The sequence below is a fragment of the Pagrus major genome, chromosome 15 (assembly GCF_040436345.1).
Source record: "Pagrus major chromosome 15, Pma_NU_1.0".
NCBI classification, from domain to species: domain Eukaryota; kingdom Metazoa; phylum Chordata; class Actinopteri; order Spariformes; family Sparidae; genus Pagrus; species Pagrus major.
In genome coordinates this window covers 1,424,309-1,440,000 of record NC_133229.1, presented here as the reverse complement: position 1 = coordinate 1,440,000, position 15,692 = coordinate 1,424,309, and the positions used below count along the sequence as shown (strand labels likewise).

The 15,692-nt window shown below is 36.9% G+C and overlaps 1 protein-coding gene across 1 annotated transcript in view; it reads left to right on the top strand.

Annotated features, from left to right (window-relative positions):
• The first annotated feature begins 7,477 nt into the window (after positions 1–7,477).
• LOC141009196 (V-type proton ATPase subunit B) overlaps positions 7,478–15,692 on the top strand; it is a 53,035-nt gene continuing 44,820 nt past the window's right edge. Inside the window, exons 1-4 of the mRNA XM_073481665.1 lie at positions 7,478–7,527; positions 7,999–8,097; positions 12,144–12,237; positions 12,861–12,938. Coding sequence (XP_073337766.1) covers positions 12,231–12,237; positions 12,861–12,938 — 85 coding nt within the window. The 5' untranslated portion in view covers positions 7,478–7,527; positions 7,999–8,097; positions 12,144–12,230. The remainder of the gene's footprint in view (positions 7,528–7,998; positions 8,098–12,143; positions 12,238–12,860; positions 12,939–15,692) is intronic.

The following is a 15,692-nucleotide window of genomic DNA, read 5'->3' as shown; positions in this document are numbered from 1 at the left end:
TGATAGTTTGTGTTTTCTTCCTGATGGTGGCAGTGACACAACTGTGCCATGCACTTTATACTTACAAACAGCTGTTTGTACAGTTGATCTTGGGACCTGTAACTGCTTTGAAGTGGCTCCAAGTGACTTTCCTGACTTGTTCAAATCAATAATGTGCTCTTTCAGATCAATGCTGAGCTCCTTAGACTTTCCCATTGTAGTTTTTGAGGCTGAGTCAAGTGGGTGTATCAAATAAGTCCTATTAAAATGGACCCAGAAAAGTCACCTGCTCAGAAGAAGTTAAGAGGCCTTGCTACAAAGAACATTTGATTCACACAACTTTCTATAATCCCAAAATTGATCTTTCAAGTTGCTGTATGTATATTTTTGAGCCAGCAGATTTAGTCACATTTTCAAAAGACCTGTAATAAATTCATTACTGAGCCAAACTTCATGAACATTTTTTGTGACGAAGTAGTATGTGTTCCACTCATTCCATCACAGAAAAATGAGAGTTGTAGAAATCATTGGAGCTAAAGACTGCCATGATATACATGTTCTTTACAAGTGTATGTGAACTTTTGAACACGACTGTACATCCTGTTAGTCCTGGAAGTGTATGTAAAATGATTTAATGTACAGGCATGGTTTTTGGCTCTTTTGAAAGGTCATAAGCTGAAATTTGCTGAAATAAGCTGTCAGAAGCTCTTTAATCTATAGGAGTTTGAACACACTGAATTATTTAGTTATTTTTCTCACCTAATTTTGTTAAAATGCAAAAATAAGCCTGCAGATGAACTGTAATGGCCCTTATTAGCTGAAAAACACAATGGTTCCACATCTATAGTCTTACATGATCCAAGTTCAAATTGGATAACAATACCACTGTTTTTCTAAGGAAACATTGCTGCCAACAAGTGTTAATTATTATTTTTTTCAATTGCCGTGGAACATATAACAATCAAATACACAATTATCGCAAAAGTTGTGACTTTAAATAAAGTTATAAACAAAGTAATAATACAAATAACAAAGAATTTCCAATAAGAGAATAATCAGACCACGACAGGTCTTGCATAGTACCTTTTATTTTGTCAAATGTCTGTCTCTTCGAGGCTGAAATACTTCCATATCACGCAAGTGCCGCCTTTTTTTCTTACAAGGTCCAAGGTTATACGCATATACGGCGTTGCTTTGGGCCTTGAGCATGATTGCTAATCGCATTGTTTCAAATCACAATTACGATTGTGATTTGAAACAATGCGATTAGCAATCATGCTTTAAATCGATTATTCATTCAGCCCTTATTTACACTTACTTTGTGCAAAGAAAATCATCAGTGCTTCGGTGAAAAAACAGGTATTCAAAAAGCAAAACACATTAAAGGACATAAACCTGCATAACTTCCACGTTTTAGGGCTTTAAAAACAGATATAAACTATATTATACTGGATTTGAAATCTCATTAGCTACATGATGCATCATTCATCCAAAGGCTGTCGTGTCAGTGGCCCAGGAGAGAGAAGGAAGAAGAGAGTGGGTCACTTCATGATCAACCATTGGCTGTTGTAGGCTCTAGGTCGGGCATATAAGATCTCAGGATCTCGGGTGTAGAGGAATCATGGCGCCTTCTGTGTAATTAGTCTTTTTTTTTTTTTAACATAAAAACATTTGTAATCGCAGTTTTCTTTTTTTGGTGCCATTTTGTCACATTTTAAGAGTTGCACTACTAACGCACAGCCACCCTATTGTTCAGTGGGCAAAACTTAATACATGCTTGGTTGTTTTATTTGTTTGTTGATTGTACCTTGATGATGTGGTTTTTACCTTTTGAAATGGTTCGCATTGGACTGCGGAGCTTAACAGGGTAATATATATTGTATATACATGTGAGTTTGTCTTGACCGTAAAATGTAAAGCTTGATCAACACTATATTTCTGAGGCTTATACCTTTTTTATTTATTTATATATTTAGATAGTGAGATAGCTTATAATATGGTACACTATTAGTGCAATTATTAAACCATGTTCTGATTCCGAAACTTGCTTTCTGTACTCGGTGGCAAATGAGGAAAGCAAAGGTTATCCATAAACAGCATTTACCCCTCACCCTCTCCCCCAGCCCCACTGCAGAGCAAGATCTTGTAGAAAAGAAAGATGAGAGTGAGAACTTGTCATTCACCAGAATGTGGGACCTGAGGCAGGAACTGAGATAAAGGCTGTTTAGAGTAAAACTCATTTTATTTTGGAGAGGAAAAATTATTTTCTGTTTCTGTGGTGCCCTTGGTTTTCTACCATCACACTTGAGCCATCTTTTCTCTTGGTCTCTCAATAGTCTCTGCCCCACCCTCCCACCACCATATCCCACTCCAACCTCAACACACACACACACACACACACACACACACACACACACACACACACACAGCCTGTCTGGCTAATAGAGGGTGAAATGCAGGTGTGTGTGGGAAGTGGCTGCAATGCACATTGAAAGGTTATTTTGTTGGCCTCTACCTAATTAGTGGCATAGTGGATGCACCCCGCTAAGCTTTAGTGCTTTATGTTCTTACCAGTCTGCTCTAATTTCCCCGTGTCTTTGATATCAGCCCCGAGATTGAAGGTTTTCACATAAAGAAGAACACCAGACTACGATAGAAAACCCAGTGGAAACAATGCCGCCACCTTGAGTCACCACCCCCAACCCCCTGAGCCCCATGTCTTTGCATTTTCCCCCCCAGGTCTGCAGATGGACAGAGGGACTTGATGGGGGCCGTCCGTGGATTTTTTGTAAACTCGCATATTGGCTGCCATATAAGCAGAGCGAACATTATCGTTTAATTCTGAGAAAATAACATATTAGGTCCAGACCCTTTGCTCTCTTGTCTGTCTTTATCACTCCAGTATGCCATTACAGCTGTCTTTTGTTTTGCAGTGGACCTGAAAATAGCCCTGCTATTCAAAGGAGAAACTGGACCAGTTGAAATACTGTTTTCATTTATATAAAGTTGTTTGAATACTGACAAGCTTCCACACTATTGGTCTCTTAAGCTACATACACTATTGTTATTGTACTCTATTTTTTATGCGTCCTGAGTCAGAATTCACAATATTGTTCACAGCTTTTTTTTATTGGATACTTTATTTTTCTGCTTTCTTCTTCCATACTTTTTTTCATCTTTTCATCACTTTCATCTACAGAAATCATTAAATACCAAAATGTTGAGCTCTTTAATGACATTTATGCTTGCATTCAACTTTTACCTTTTTTACTTTTTAAAATATTAAGCTTCTTTCAACAAATGTTTACAATAAAGTAGTAGTAGTAAATGAAAAAAATCAAATCCTCTACAAACCTGCTCTACTTTGAAATGGTACTAGTTTCAGATACTTTCAGGTACAAGCATCATTTAAACTTTTAACAGGTGATGATATTTCATCACTGACGGTGCTCCAATCATGATTTGGAAAGAGTGCACTGTTTGAACAAATTTGATTGCTTGGCCTTAGTGCTGCATTTTGAGTGTGGTTGTCTTGTTCAAATTCAAATCAGTTATGTTGATATGGCAATAAAATATTCAGTTCTTTCCTTTGTCATCCATAGTTGGTAAGTCATCATAAAATATAAACTTCATTAAAATGTTGAGCAACTAAATGTTCATATTGATTTTGATGGATTCAAAGAAATGGGTTTAAAACTAGCCTAAATGATAAGTTATCTATAAACTGTAAAAAACAGAATTAAGAAAAAACTGAAAAGGACACAGAATTTTGTGGAAACTCAGTTGCTTCAGTCTTTGTACTGACGTGTTTGTGCCCTGAAGCCAGGAAAACTGTATCTTAACAGAGAACATAGACGTTTCTGTTTTTTCAAAACAAAAGACCCAGCTTTTTCGCATCAGTACATGATTTAGTTACGAACATACCACCTTTTTGTTCCAATTTTAGAACTTTAACAACACAGTAATATTACAATACACATAAGACTGGTTAATGTATCAGTATTAGGTCGTCATTGTGATGCAAGGATATATAAAGTATCATCTCGGATTGAACAATTAAAACATATCATGATATTTCATTTTGTTGCTAAGTCCTAGCATTTATGAAGTGCTTTTGAGGAGATTTCAAAATAGCGAGATATATATTGTGTATTGCAATTAGGGTTGGGTACCAAACTCGGTATTGGGTACCGAATTACGTCGGTTCTACCAAGTACCAATTCACATCGAATCAATCGGTGCAAAATTTCTCTACCTGACTGCACGTCTTTATAGTAACGTCATAGAGAGAGAGACATAGAGTGAGACTTCTTCCCAAACCAACAGTCTGATACCAACATGCTGTTTATTTAAAACAGTATGTTTTAAAGTATGTCTGAAACCTCGGTATGAAACCAACGGTATGTGAACTGCATACTGTCTATGAGGAAATATTACAGTACGCATTCTTTGATTCCCTAATCGATTTTATATAGCCGGTTAGCTCGATGCTAACACATAATGGAAATTCCCATTAACGCACTAACTGGGATTAGCATCGCTACCACAATAAAAGTGTATCTACAAAGGATACTTTTTAATTCACATGCTTAACATAAAACGATATGTGCGCTCATATATACAGGTGTATATACAGTATTTCATATACTTTGGAAACTAAGTTATAACTGCTGACTTCACATAATCAGCTGCTGTAGCAATTTAACATTGAGCTGCTACAGCAAGCTCAAGGGCTCAAAATGCAAACTCAAAATTCCCAATCGGTCTAAAATACAGCCACTGCTAGTGGAGACGTTGAGTGTCAGGAGAGGGCAGTGCAAATACATCTTGGTGTTTTCTATTATATTCTTATAGCACTAGGTTGATGAGCAGGAACAGCTAAATATAGCAGTTTACATTTATAAAGTATTTTATTTGCCAGATTTATATGCAGCACTGCAAGATGCTACTGAAATCAAACTTGGAAAGACTGACTGATGTGATCTTGTTGTTACTGAGAATATGACTTGTATATATTGTCTCTAGAAGTTAATGATTCAACTGGTTAGAGGGTACTACAGAGAGAGTACAGTACTGAAGAAAGGTATCGCTGGGTACCAGTATGGAATTCCAGGTACTGGTATCGAAACCGATGTTGGTTCAAATGTGAATGGTACTCAACCCTAATTGCAATATAGCCTAAAAATATTTCAATAATATTTTGAGGCCATATCACCCAGCTCAAAATACGCCACCAGTAGTATATTTAGGTGTTCCCAAATCATGAATCTTGCACCTAAATTATTAATACACCTAAATTCATATTACACCTAAATTAATATAAATCAGTCAAATAACAACTTTAGATGACGCAAGTTGTAGAATTAATGATACTTCACTCCAGCCTGGTGAACTCGTGTTCACTTTCAGCTGTTTTTAAATAAATAATATTTTTTTTGTTTATTTGACAGGGGCAGTGCACAGCTTCTTGGCTGTTAGGGAGTTGTTTAGTTAATGCTGCTGTTTACTGAATTTGCTGCGTCATATTAAAAGCTTTTAAATAACTACGTAATGCGGGTCTTTAATTGTGAAGGAGGTATAAGAAATGTCATTATCACCGATTTAGCATAGCTTTGTTAGTGGCGATTCTTCGACAGTAATCCAGAGAGTATTCATAGCCGCTCCTTTGACCACTACTCAACACATCCATGTCATTATGTAATGGAAATACCAATCCCTGCGCTCTTCGCTGACGTGCCGATTCAAACCGAGTCAGGCTGAGCACATGTGTATGAAAAAGACCTGTTACTTTTCACTGTCCAGACCAACTCTACTGTGAATAATGCAGGAAGATGTGGTAACACTAAATGAACAGGGACTTTCAATTTATCTCCTACCTACTTTTCTGTTTTTAGAGCACACTGTGTGAAATTACTTTTCTGTGACTCACTTATTACTACGCTGTTGTCTGCTGCCCCTTGTGTATCTCATTTAGTGATTTGAGTTGAGCCCTAGTGGCCCCCGCTGCTGCATAGAGTGATGTTTGCTGTTTATACAAAATTTATTAATGTTAAGCAATATTGAGCGTGTCCAAATTGCACCAAATTTTACACTGCACTTCCTTGGGTCCCCAGCAACAAACTTGTGTGAAGTAGATCCAATGAACGGTTCTCAAGATATGCGAGGAACATACGGAAAGACAGACAGATTTTCTTGCTTTAGAGTGAGATGTCTGGTTCATCTGTTTGATATTGATACAAAGAGTTTCTTCATCTTTTTTAAAGTTTAGCTTGCAGCTTTTCTGACAATGTATCTCAACCCTTGGCTTCTTTATGTAGTGCAGTTCAACTTCCAATTCTGCCAGTTTTACATTTCAGCTTCCAGGTGTCTCAACAGTGCAGTGCGGTGCATTTTAGCTTGAAGATTTTTCAGGCAAGTCATTTCACATTTGCTGCAATGGTTGTAAATGTATTTTAGTTGTCAGCTTTCATACTGCATTGTCTGCAAGAAATGCATTTACTAGTTGACATTTATGACAAGCTGCTAACACACATTCGTTCCACTCAACAACTGCTACTACAATGATATGTAAGTTCTTTGCTAACATGGGTCAGAGAGGAAGCTCTACATACTACACACAAGAGACCTTGCACTTTCAAAAGCATACCTTTCTTTGTTGTATCTACCCTCTTCTTCGTGCGGTGATAATTGTGTGTCCTTTCGTACTTCTCACATTACATTTTCTTAGAAGAGGAATAAAAATGTTTTGGTGTGAGGTGAGTTGATGATAAATTGATAGATTCTGAAAACCGATATTTACAGTAAGAGTTGGCCTCATGATGACATATCAGCCAATTTCAATTTTTGGTCTGTCTTTTCTAAGACGGATAACAAAGAAATTATCTGCTGTGAACTTTTGCTGTGGATTGATAATCACAGGTACTATATGAAGTATTTTCACATAATTGTGTCACCTTAACTTTTAACAACCTATTACAATTAGTCTTATTTGTGTATCTGTCATGTCTGTGCGCCATTCTGTGAGTCTGTCTTTATCAAGTAGTTTGGCAGCATTTCTAACAATGTCAACAGCAGAGTTTTTGGTAGCATGTTTGATTTGTCTGATGTTTTTTCATTGTCCTGTAGTATGTTCAGAAGTACATCTTCCTGCAATTATTACTGTTTAATGCTGACGAAGGCCACAGACTACTTTCTCTAACCACCAGAACAAATCATATGCCTGTAATTGTACTCACCATATGTGCACAAGTGAATTTCATGCATTTTTTCCTGACATTTGCCTGCCTTTGACATTTGGGCCTGAAAGTGCGTGAACGATGTTTAAATCTCACCGTGAAAGGTCAGCTTGTGATTATTAACAGTGTTGGCTGTAAGGAGGTCTACTTATTCACATGTAGGCTTTTAGCTGCTCAAAGAGATGGGGGGTTTTGTCAGTGTTATTCTCCTGTCCGGTGGCCTGTTGAATTAATTATGCAACTCTCTTTTCTTTTAGCCTACTCTACTGTGTCGGGTGTAAATGGACCCTTGGTGATCCTGGATAATGTTAAGGTGAGGATGCTTAGAAGTTCTATTTTTATAAAACTTTACAGGCAACTTACAGCCATACCACTTTGAACATGTTAGATCTTTGAAGCCAAACAGCATCTAGCCTGTTAGTACTTCAATGAAAGACTGCCTCTGAATACTGAATACTGTAAGCTTAGGCTGTGGCTCAGGAGGTTCAGTGGGTTGTCCAGTAATCAGAAGGTCATTGGTTTGATCCCCAGACCTTGAAGTCTACATGTGGCAGTGTCCTTGGGCATCAGACTGAGCCACAAATTTCTCCTGGTGGCTCTTCCATCATGTTGTCTATTATGGAAATGCTTTTTCTTTTAGATATTTTAAGGGACCACTCAACAAACAACCAGTCTGATGTATCATACATCACTGCTCATAATTCCAGATATATCCTTGTATTAATGATACCAATGTAATATTCGGGTGGCTGTTGTGAAATTGTGTTTAATCTCTTTGATCTAGTTCCCAAGATATGCTGAAATTGTCCACCTGACCCTGCCCGATGGCACCAAGAGGAGTGGGCAGGTACTGGAGGTGATTGGAAGCAAAGCAGTCGTTCAGGTGAGAAGAAGAATCCTTAATTGTCCACCGACAGGCACCTATTGAGCCTATAGTTTGAGAGTCTTGCTGCTTTAGGCAAATATTACTCAAATGTTTTACATTTTTAAAGCTACGGTGCCTGGGTTTTTAAAGAAATTATGATTTCTTTTGAGTGATCCTTTTTATTTAATTGACGAGAAGCCAATCTTCTGATGTATGTTCAGATGTGTGTTTTTTGCAGAAATTTGGTTTTACTAAGTGACTTGCCACTTTAAAAAGGGGGTATGCCATTATGATTGACAGTTGAGCCCTGCTTGCGATTGAGTCAGACGGGTGTACTGGCAGTACCTTGATGCCATGGCTCCTCCACCTGATTGCTTTGGCTCCGAAAGATGGCAGCGTTTGTATTCTGGATATATCTTTTTTGTACAGTCGCCTGTCTTAATATATGAGAATTGGGACAAAACCGTGTTTTTTAATTTTTTTTTATTTTTAACCTTCTATCCTGCTTGGAAGATATATTATGGGATATATTATTATATATTATATAAAAGATCAAAGTCTTGGCTATTAAACCTTGTAATGGGCCTACCACCCAGTGATTTAATTTTTTCTTAAATAGCATTTTTTGCAGCTGAGGACTTGAACTTTGTCAACTCCGTCAGGCACACAAAAAGTCATAGTATTATAATATAAAACATTAAGGTAATGTTTAATGATTTTTGTTGTATTAAATACAAGATGATTTAATTAGCTGTATAATCAAAAAGTTTAATATTTTTTTATTCAAGAAATAAGTACCATTATAATGTTGCCCACTTACAATTTTTGTTGATAATGTCATTTGTCTTTGTGATAAACAACATATAATATGATTTATAACACAAAGAACGCACATTAGGTGTACCAAAGACACTTTTTATTGACATGAACTCATTTTATAAACCATTATGAACATATATTTCATGAATATGTCAGAAAAAGTCCATCTGACGGAGGTGACTTCTCTATGATGGAGTTGACGTCATATGAAACACAATAGTACACAAGCCTTAAAAACCTGGAAGCACACAGAAAGCCATTCCAAACATGAATCTTCTCTTTTTGATTGTTTCAGATTTTGACTTGAAATCAGCTAATTCATCGATACCTTAAAAAAATCTGAGAAGATTGAGAAACTTTGTAACCAAACTGATCAACTTTCAAACTAAATAACAATAACTGTGAAAGACCTATTTTCCCCTGAATTAAACAGCCACCATTTATTACAACTAGGGATGGGACAATATATCTAAATTTAATATTGCAATACAAAAATGTAAGGACATATATAGATCAGAAAATTGAATGGGGATAGTATCTGTGTTTTTCTGCGGTAGTAACCATAAATGGGACATTTGACTATCATAATTTAAGAAGCCCTCCATCCAAATTATATGATTTAGACTTTGTAATGACATTTTGAAATTGTGTACATTTTAGCAAGACAATGCCATTGCTTGAAAGATTTGTGGCTTAGAAATAAAGAAACATATCTGCGAAATCTGACATTGACATTGGACATTGGCCTGTGTAACAAAACTGTTGCTGTTTAGTCACTGGATGTGCTTTTGTGACCTCCTCGGAGAACTTTTCCATCTCCTCCTCTTTAATCTCCTTGCTTGCTCAGTCATGTCTCCTACTTGTTTTATTTTCCCCTCCACAACCCTTTTTCTCCATCTTTCTCTCTCCCTTTGTTGTTCTTCTGCCTTTCTGTCTGGCTGATTATTTATCCTATCCCTTCTCTTTCTCTGATACTCCCTGTTTCTGGCCCTCTAATGAGAGGTTGTGTTTAGCCATTTGTACCTGAAACATTTTGAAGTAAAAAGCCTTCTTAGTCATTGATATGCATCCATTAAAACACTTGATTAGTGTAGTAATGGTATTTAAATAATTTAATTGAAAATAAAGTACTGATTTCGAACACATTATTCAATTATTAAAGAGAACTGAGAGTTATGTCATCTCCGTCAGCATAGATGTCAACTCCATAAGATGCAATATCTGACGGAGTTGACGAAATGTCACTTTTTTCACTTCACAGCATAGTTGTAGTGAGTAGCCATTTTATTTTTGAAAGATGCTAAGAGTTCTCTTAATGCTAATCAAAATACACCTTTTTAAACCACAATTCATATTCTGGTATGATTTAGAAGGGCAACAGAGTGGACCTGTTACGGTTGAGACACACCTGATAGCAATATTATTTCATGAATTTATCAGAAAATAGAAAGCTTACCAGTGCCTAAACAGCATTCCCGCCTTTTTTTGAAACCAGGAAGTGAAACAGGGGTCCTTAGGATATAGCTAACCGCTTTTATGCCTGATTAAATTATGCTTTTGTAGAAATCTGATGGAGTTGACAAAGATCTGGGACACAACTTTAAAGGGCCAACATTTTTTAACAAAAAATAGAAGACTTTTAACACATTTTTTAATCTTTTGGAAGTTGTGAATTCTTGTCTGGGACAACAGTGTTTTCTGGCACGGCAAGTTTAGAAGTTAAAAAAAAAAAAAGCACACCAGTACATTTTATAAATCATATTTATTTCATATATATAAATCCTTTTAAAAGGAAATTTTCACCAAAAAATAAATGGAATTAGTGTGTTGATGATTAATAATTTTAAGTTTTTTTGGTAGGACATGATTTCTCAAGAATGGGTGATAGTCAATAGATCACACAAGTCAAAACAATCCTACACAGCCACCACTGGAATGTACTTCTACAAATAAAATATTATCAGTTACCTGTTACCTAATCTTAATGTGCAAATTCAGAAATGCTGGGTATGAATTAAGACTGCAAAAATGTATGTATATGTACAGTTTGAATGTTTGTGTGTGTGTTTAAAATAGGGATGCGCCGATCTGATATTCGGTATCGGTCTGATATTGGCCAAAATCCCTGGATTGGATATCTCAGAAGGGAAAATGAATAATCCGATTTATTTGGCTAAATGCTCCAATAAATGCTTTAACTATGCGTGACATGCTGTAAAGAGAGCAGCATGTGTCATGTGACTAGCTGGAGTGAGCTTGAGTCAGACTGTCATCTGTTTTTCCACTAGCACTTGTGGCACTAGCACTTTCAAACATCTGCTGTGTTTTACTGTTACTGTGGAGTCAAAGCTTTTAAATGACTAAATAACGGGGGGCTTTTTTTGTGAAGAAGTTATAGGAAATTTTACTTTTTGGTAACTTGACTTAGTGGAGCCACTGTTAGTGGTGATTCTTCGATAGTACTGCAGGGATTGGGACAAGTGCATCATTGGTTTAAGACGCACCTTCAAGCAGGTAGACCAGTTGTGGTGGAAATGAAAAACCTGGCAGCGCCGAGTCAAACAGAGTACAGCCAGGCCGGCAGATGTAATAGAAAAAACGGCACAAGTGTGTGAGTTAATTTTGAAATCTTTGGAAAACGTTGATAATGTTAGTTTCTGACAACTGGAGCTCAGACGTGTGTCCAATGTCTTTACTTAGTCTGACAGCACAGTGGATAGATTCAAGTTTTACTTGGCAAAAAGTAGTGCTGCATGCTACGCAGTTTGGTGGCTCACACAAAGGAGAAAACGTTGTGTGTTTTTGTTTTTGCTATGTCATTGAGGTATAGGCTGCACTGAGTGTTGAGTTATAGCCTGTATTTTACACTGGGATTATAATACCTTTGTCATAAATACTCAGAACTACACTCAAGTTGCACTTTGAAATTAATTTTGAATGTGTGAAAAATTATTTATTGACCCATTTTATATACTTAATCATTCATTAATGTTTTTTCAGTCCTCCGTAGACGTGTGCATTTGTAAAACTGTTTTTCATGTACCCAAATTGCTTTGTATTTGTGAGTGGATTGGTGGATTGTGAGTATCCAAAATTACGCACAAATCGTTGTATACATGATAACATTTTTTTTTTGTAGATTATGTTGTACACATCTGTGGCCATTTGGAGACCAATTCTTTCTATAGCAAAACTGTCTTGAGATTTGTTTTTCTTAATGCCTTTCCATGTATGTGTGTGTTCAGGTTTTTGAGGGAACATCTGGTATCGATGCCAAGAAGACAGCCTGCGAGTTTACTGGTGATATCCTACGTACCCCAGTATCAGAGGACATGCTGGGTATTATAAACCACCTTTTACATTGCATATTTAATCCAAATTTAGTGATAATAATGCAGTTTAACACTAATTAGTCCAGAGTTCTGTTTTCTTAACAGCTGCTCCCCTTTCATCCTTTTGTCTTTGTGACACAAAGATACAATTTTTAAAGCAGGTTGAATGCTGTTTAGAGTTATACTGCATTCACCTCATTATGCTTATTTTACTTACGTTTTCAATAAGCGGTAAAGGCAAAATGGCACTGAATCAAAACCTTTTTTCCGAAATGTTTTTGAATGTCTCAATCAGTGTGATTATCTCAGTACAGTACAAGGTTACATATATTTGAATAGTGGTAGAAAGTAAACCTGCTTTTGTTTTTGAAGTATCATTAATCACGTCCATGAATTTATAATTACTTGTACTTGTTACTTGTAGACTTGACAAGAGCCATCAGAGCCACTCTTATCTGTTTAGAGTCTGACACAAATCAGAATAGATCAGATGTGGTTGAAAGTGTCATCTAATGAATTTCATTTTATCTGTTTCTTAGTAATTATTTTTGAAATGAACTTACTAAATAGTTTATTAAATGACAGACTTGATTTCTACTTGGCTGAAAGGAGAACATCTTCCTCTTTCAGGTCGTGTGTTCAATGGCTCTGGAAAACCCATAGACCGTGGGCCCAGTGTTCTGGCTGAGGATTACCTGGACATCATGGGTACGACCTCAATAACCTGTTGTCTTCCAGCAGTTTTCAAGGATGATTTCTAGGCCACTTAAATTGAGTGCTGCATTAAGAAAGAACAATCGTTGATAGAAAATAAAATATGCTGATAGGAATAAGCAATTTTACACACATGACCATTCATTGAATATTGAATGGGCCAATTAATATTATTTTACAAAATAACAGAATATTAAATTTAGTTAACTTCTTTCATAAAAATGGAGCACAATTTAAATAAAAAACAATTTCAAAAAAGCTGACAGCACATATGCTAATTTCACCTGTTCCACATAGACACAGGTGTGCTTTTGTATGTGTATGTGTGTATTTATGGTCAATACTGTGGTACAGGCCAAAATGTGCCTGTTACACTGAAAACGGTTAAGTAGTTGAATTAGGCAGCAGATGTCTGGTCATGCCCAGCTATTAGCTTCTTTAGATAATGCAGTTTAGCAGTTAATTTCACATCTTTGCATTTTCAGCAATGCTATGGAACAGAACAGCCTAAATTGGTCTAGAACTGATAATTGCAAAGTGTTTCCAAGCATTTCAGTTAATCTTTGTGATGTCATGCAGTTCAGCTTACAATTCTGCCACTTTTTCGTTTCTCACTCTCATTGGACTGAAATCTCTTTGTTCCTTACAGTGATTGGTCTAATGTCACAGAAGTCCTTGTACAATTATTTCATTACTGTACCTTGAAGAAACATGAGGAAATGTAAACTACTAGCTATACATATTGGCAGCTAGTTCTACATTTTCAACTAGGCACTCTAGTTACTGTACTCATTAAAAGTTCATTATCTGTACCAAATACTCATCTCAACCTTGCTCAACCCTACTCCTTCAGCTGCTTCTTCATAAAAATTAAAGCCAGCAGTGCAGGATACTTCACCTCAGCATGGTTGGTCAGTGGTCAGTAGGGTTGGTACTTTAAGGGTACCGACCAATTTACGTCAGTACTACGGAGTAGTGATTCATAATAAATCAGTCGGTACCAAATTTCGGTACCTGAGTGTGCATCTTTACAGTAACATTATAGAGTGAGAGAAGGAAGCCCCATTCAAACTGCCTTTTCAAGGTGGGAATCTTGCTCTGATCCGCCAGTGGAGGTAGTATCAGAGCCACAACAGAGGCAAGACGGCATCTGTGTGAATGGAAATGCAGGCAGCGCGGGGCAGGAGTGTGACAGTCTGATGGTGTTCTGACATCCAAACAGATACTTTACTCATCAAAAAAAAGAGAAATGTCCCACACTTCAACCCACAAAGCAGCGTTACAGGACCAAACAACAGGGATGTTGTAGCAGGTAGTGTCTTTGGCATCTTAAATGAGGAAAAGAATATCAAATTTAAACAAATAAATTTAAAGCGTTATCCTGTCTGTCCTACCGACTCTTCGTCACATTTCTGCCTGATTAACAGGTGGAAATCGGGGGAAACATGTTTAAAAAAAAAACACTCTGATCTCAACGTCATGACGTGTCACGCCTCATTTGGCTCCGCAACTGCGGCATGCTGTATGAAATGACACACTGGAGTGGCTTAATGCCCTTGGTTCAGTTTGAACAAACAAAGGCACCGTAAAGGTGAGCCTTCGTTGCAACGATGATGCGGCATCTCTGTGTGAAAAGGGCTAGAGTGACACTTCTCCCTCAGCCACTGACTGCATTCAAAATTCCTCACCACATGCTGTTTAGTTTACTAAAATAGTATGTTTATTAGTATGTCTGAAACCACGGTATGAAACTAACAGGACGTGTATGGCACGCTGTCTGTGAGGAAATATTATAGTATGAATTCTTTCATTCCCAAATTGATTTTATATAAGAAGAACTGAGCCAACTAGCTCATAGCTAACGCATAATGGGTATTCCCATTAATGCATTAACAGAGGTTAGTATCAGTACTCGATAAAAGTATATTTACAAATGATACATTTTAATTCACACACTTAACATAAAACAATATGTGTGCTCATACATGCTATACAGGTGTGTGTATATATACAGTATTTCATATGCTTTGGAAACTAAGTTGCTGACATCACATAATCAGCTCAATCTGCTGCTGTAGCCTTTAACATTAAGCTGCTACAGCAGGCTCAAGGGGTCAAAACGCAAACTCAAAATTCCTATTCGGTTTAAAATACAGTCACCACAAGTGGAGATGTTGTGTGCCAGCACATATACTGTACATCTTGATGTTTTCTATTATTTGTATTCTTATAGCACTAGGTTGATGAGCAGGAACAGCTAAATGTAGCAGTTTACTTTATAAAGTATTTTATTTACCAGATTTATATGCAGCACAGCAAGATGCTACTGAAATCAAACTTCGAAAGACTGTCTTACATGTGATGTGCATTGTGACTGAAAATATGAATCATTATATATATATTGTCTCATATATAATGATTCAACTTGTTACAACTGAAATTACTTTTTCTGTTATTACAGAGAGATTAAAGTACCAAAAAAAGGTACCATTGGGTAGTGGTACCGGTATTGATTCAAATGTGAACGGTACCCAGCCCAAGTGGTTAGCACTGTCCCCTTACAGCAAGAAGGTCAGAATCCTGGCTGGAACAGGGCCCCCTATAGTTTGCATGTTCTCCCCATGCCTTTGGGGGTTTGCTCCGGTTACAAAGGTTAACCCAACCTTCAAAAACATGTATATGAAGTAAATTTTCTTGCCTAGAACTGGAGTCTCCTGGCACTACATGGTGACTGCCAACTGCTCCTCA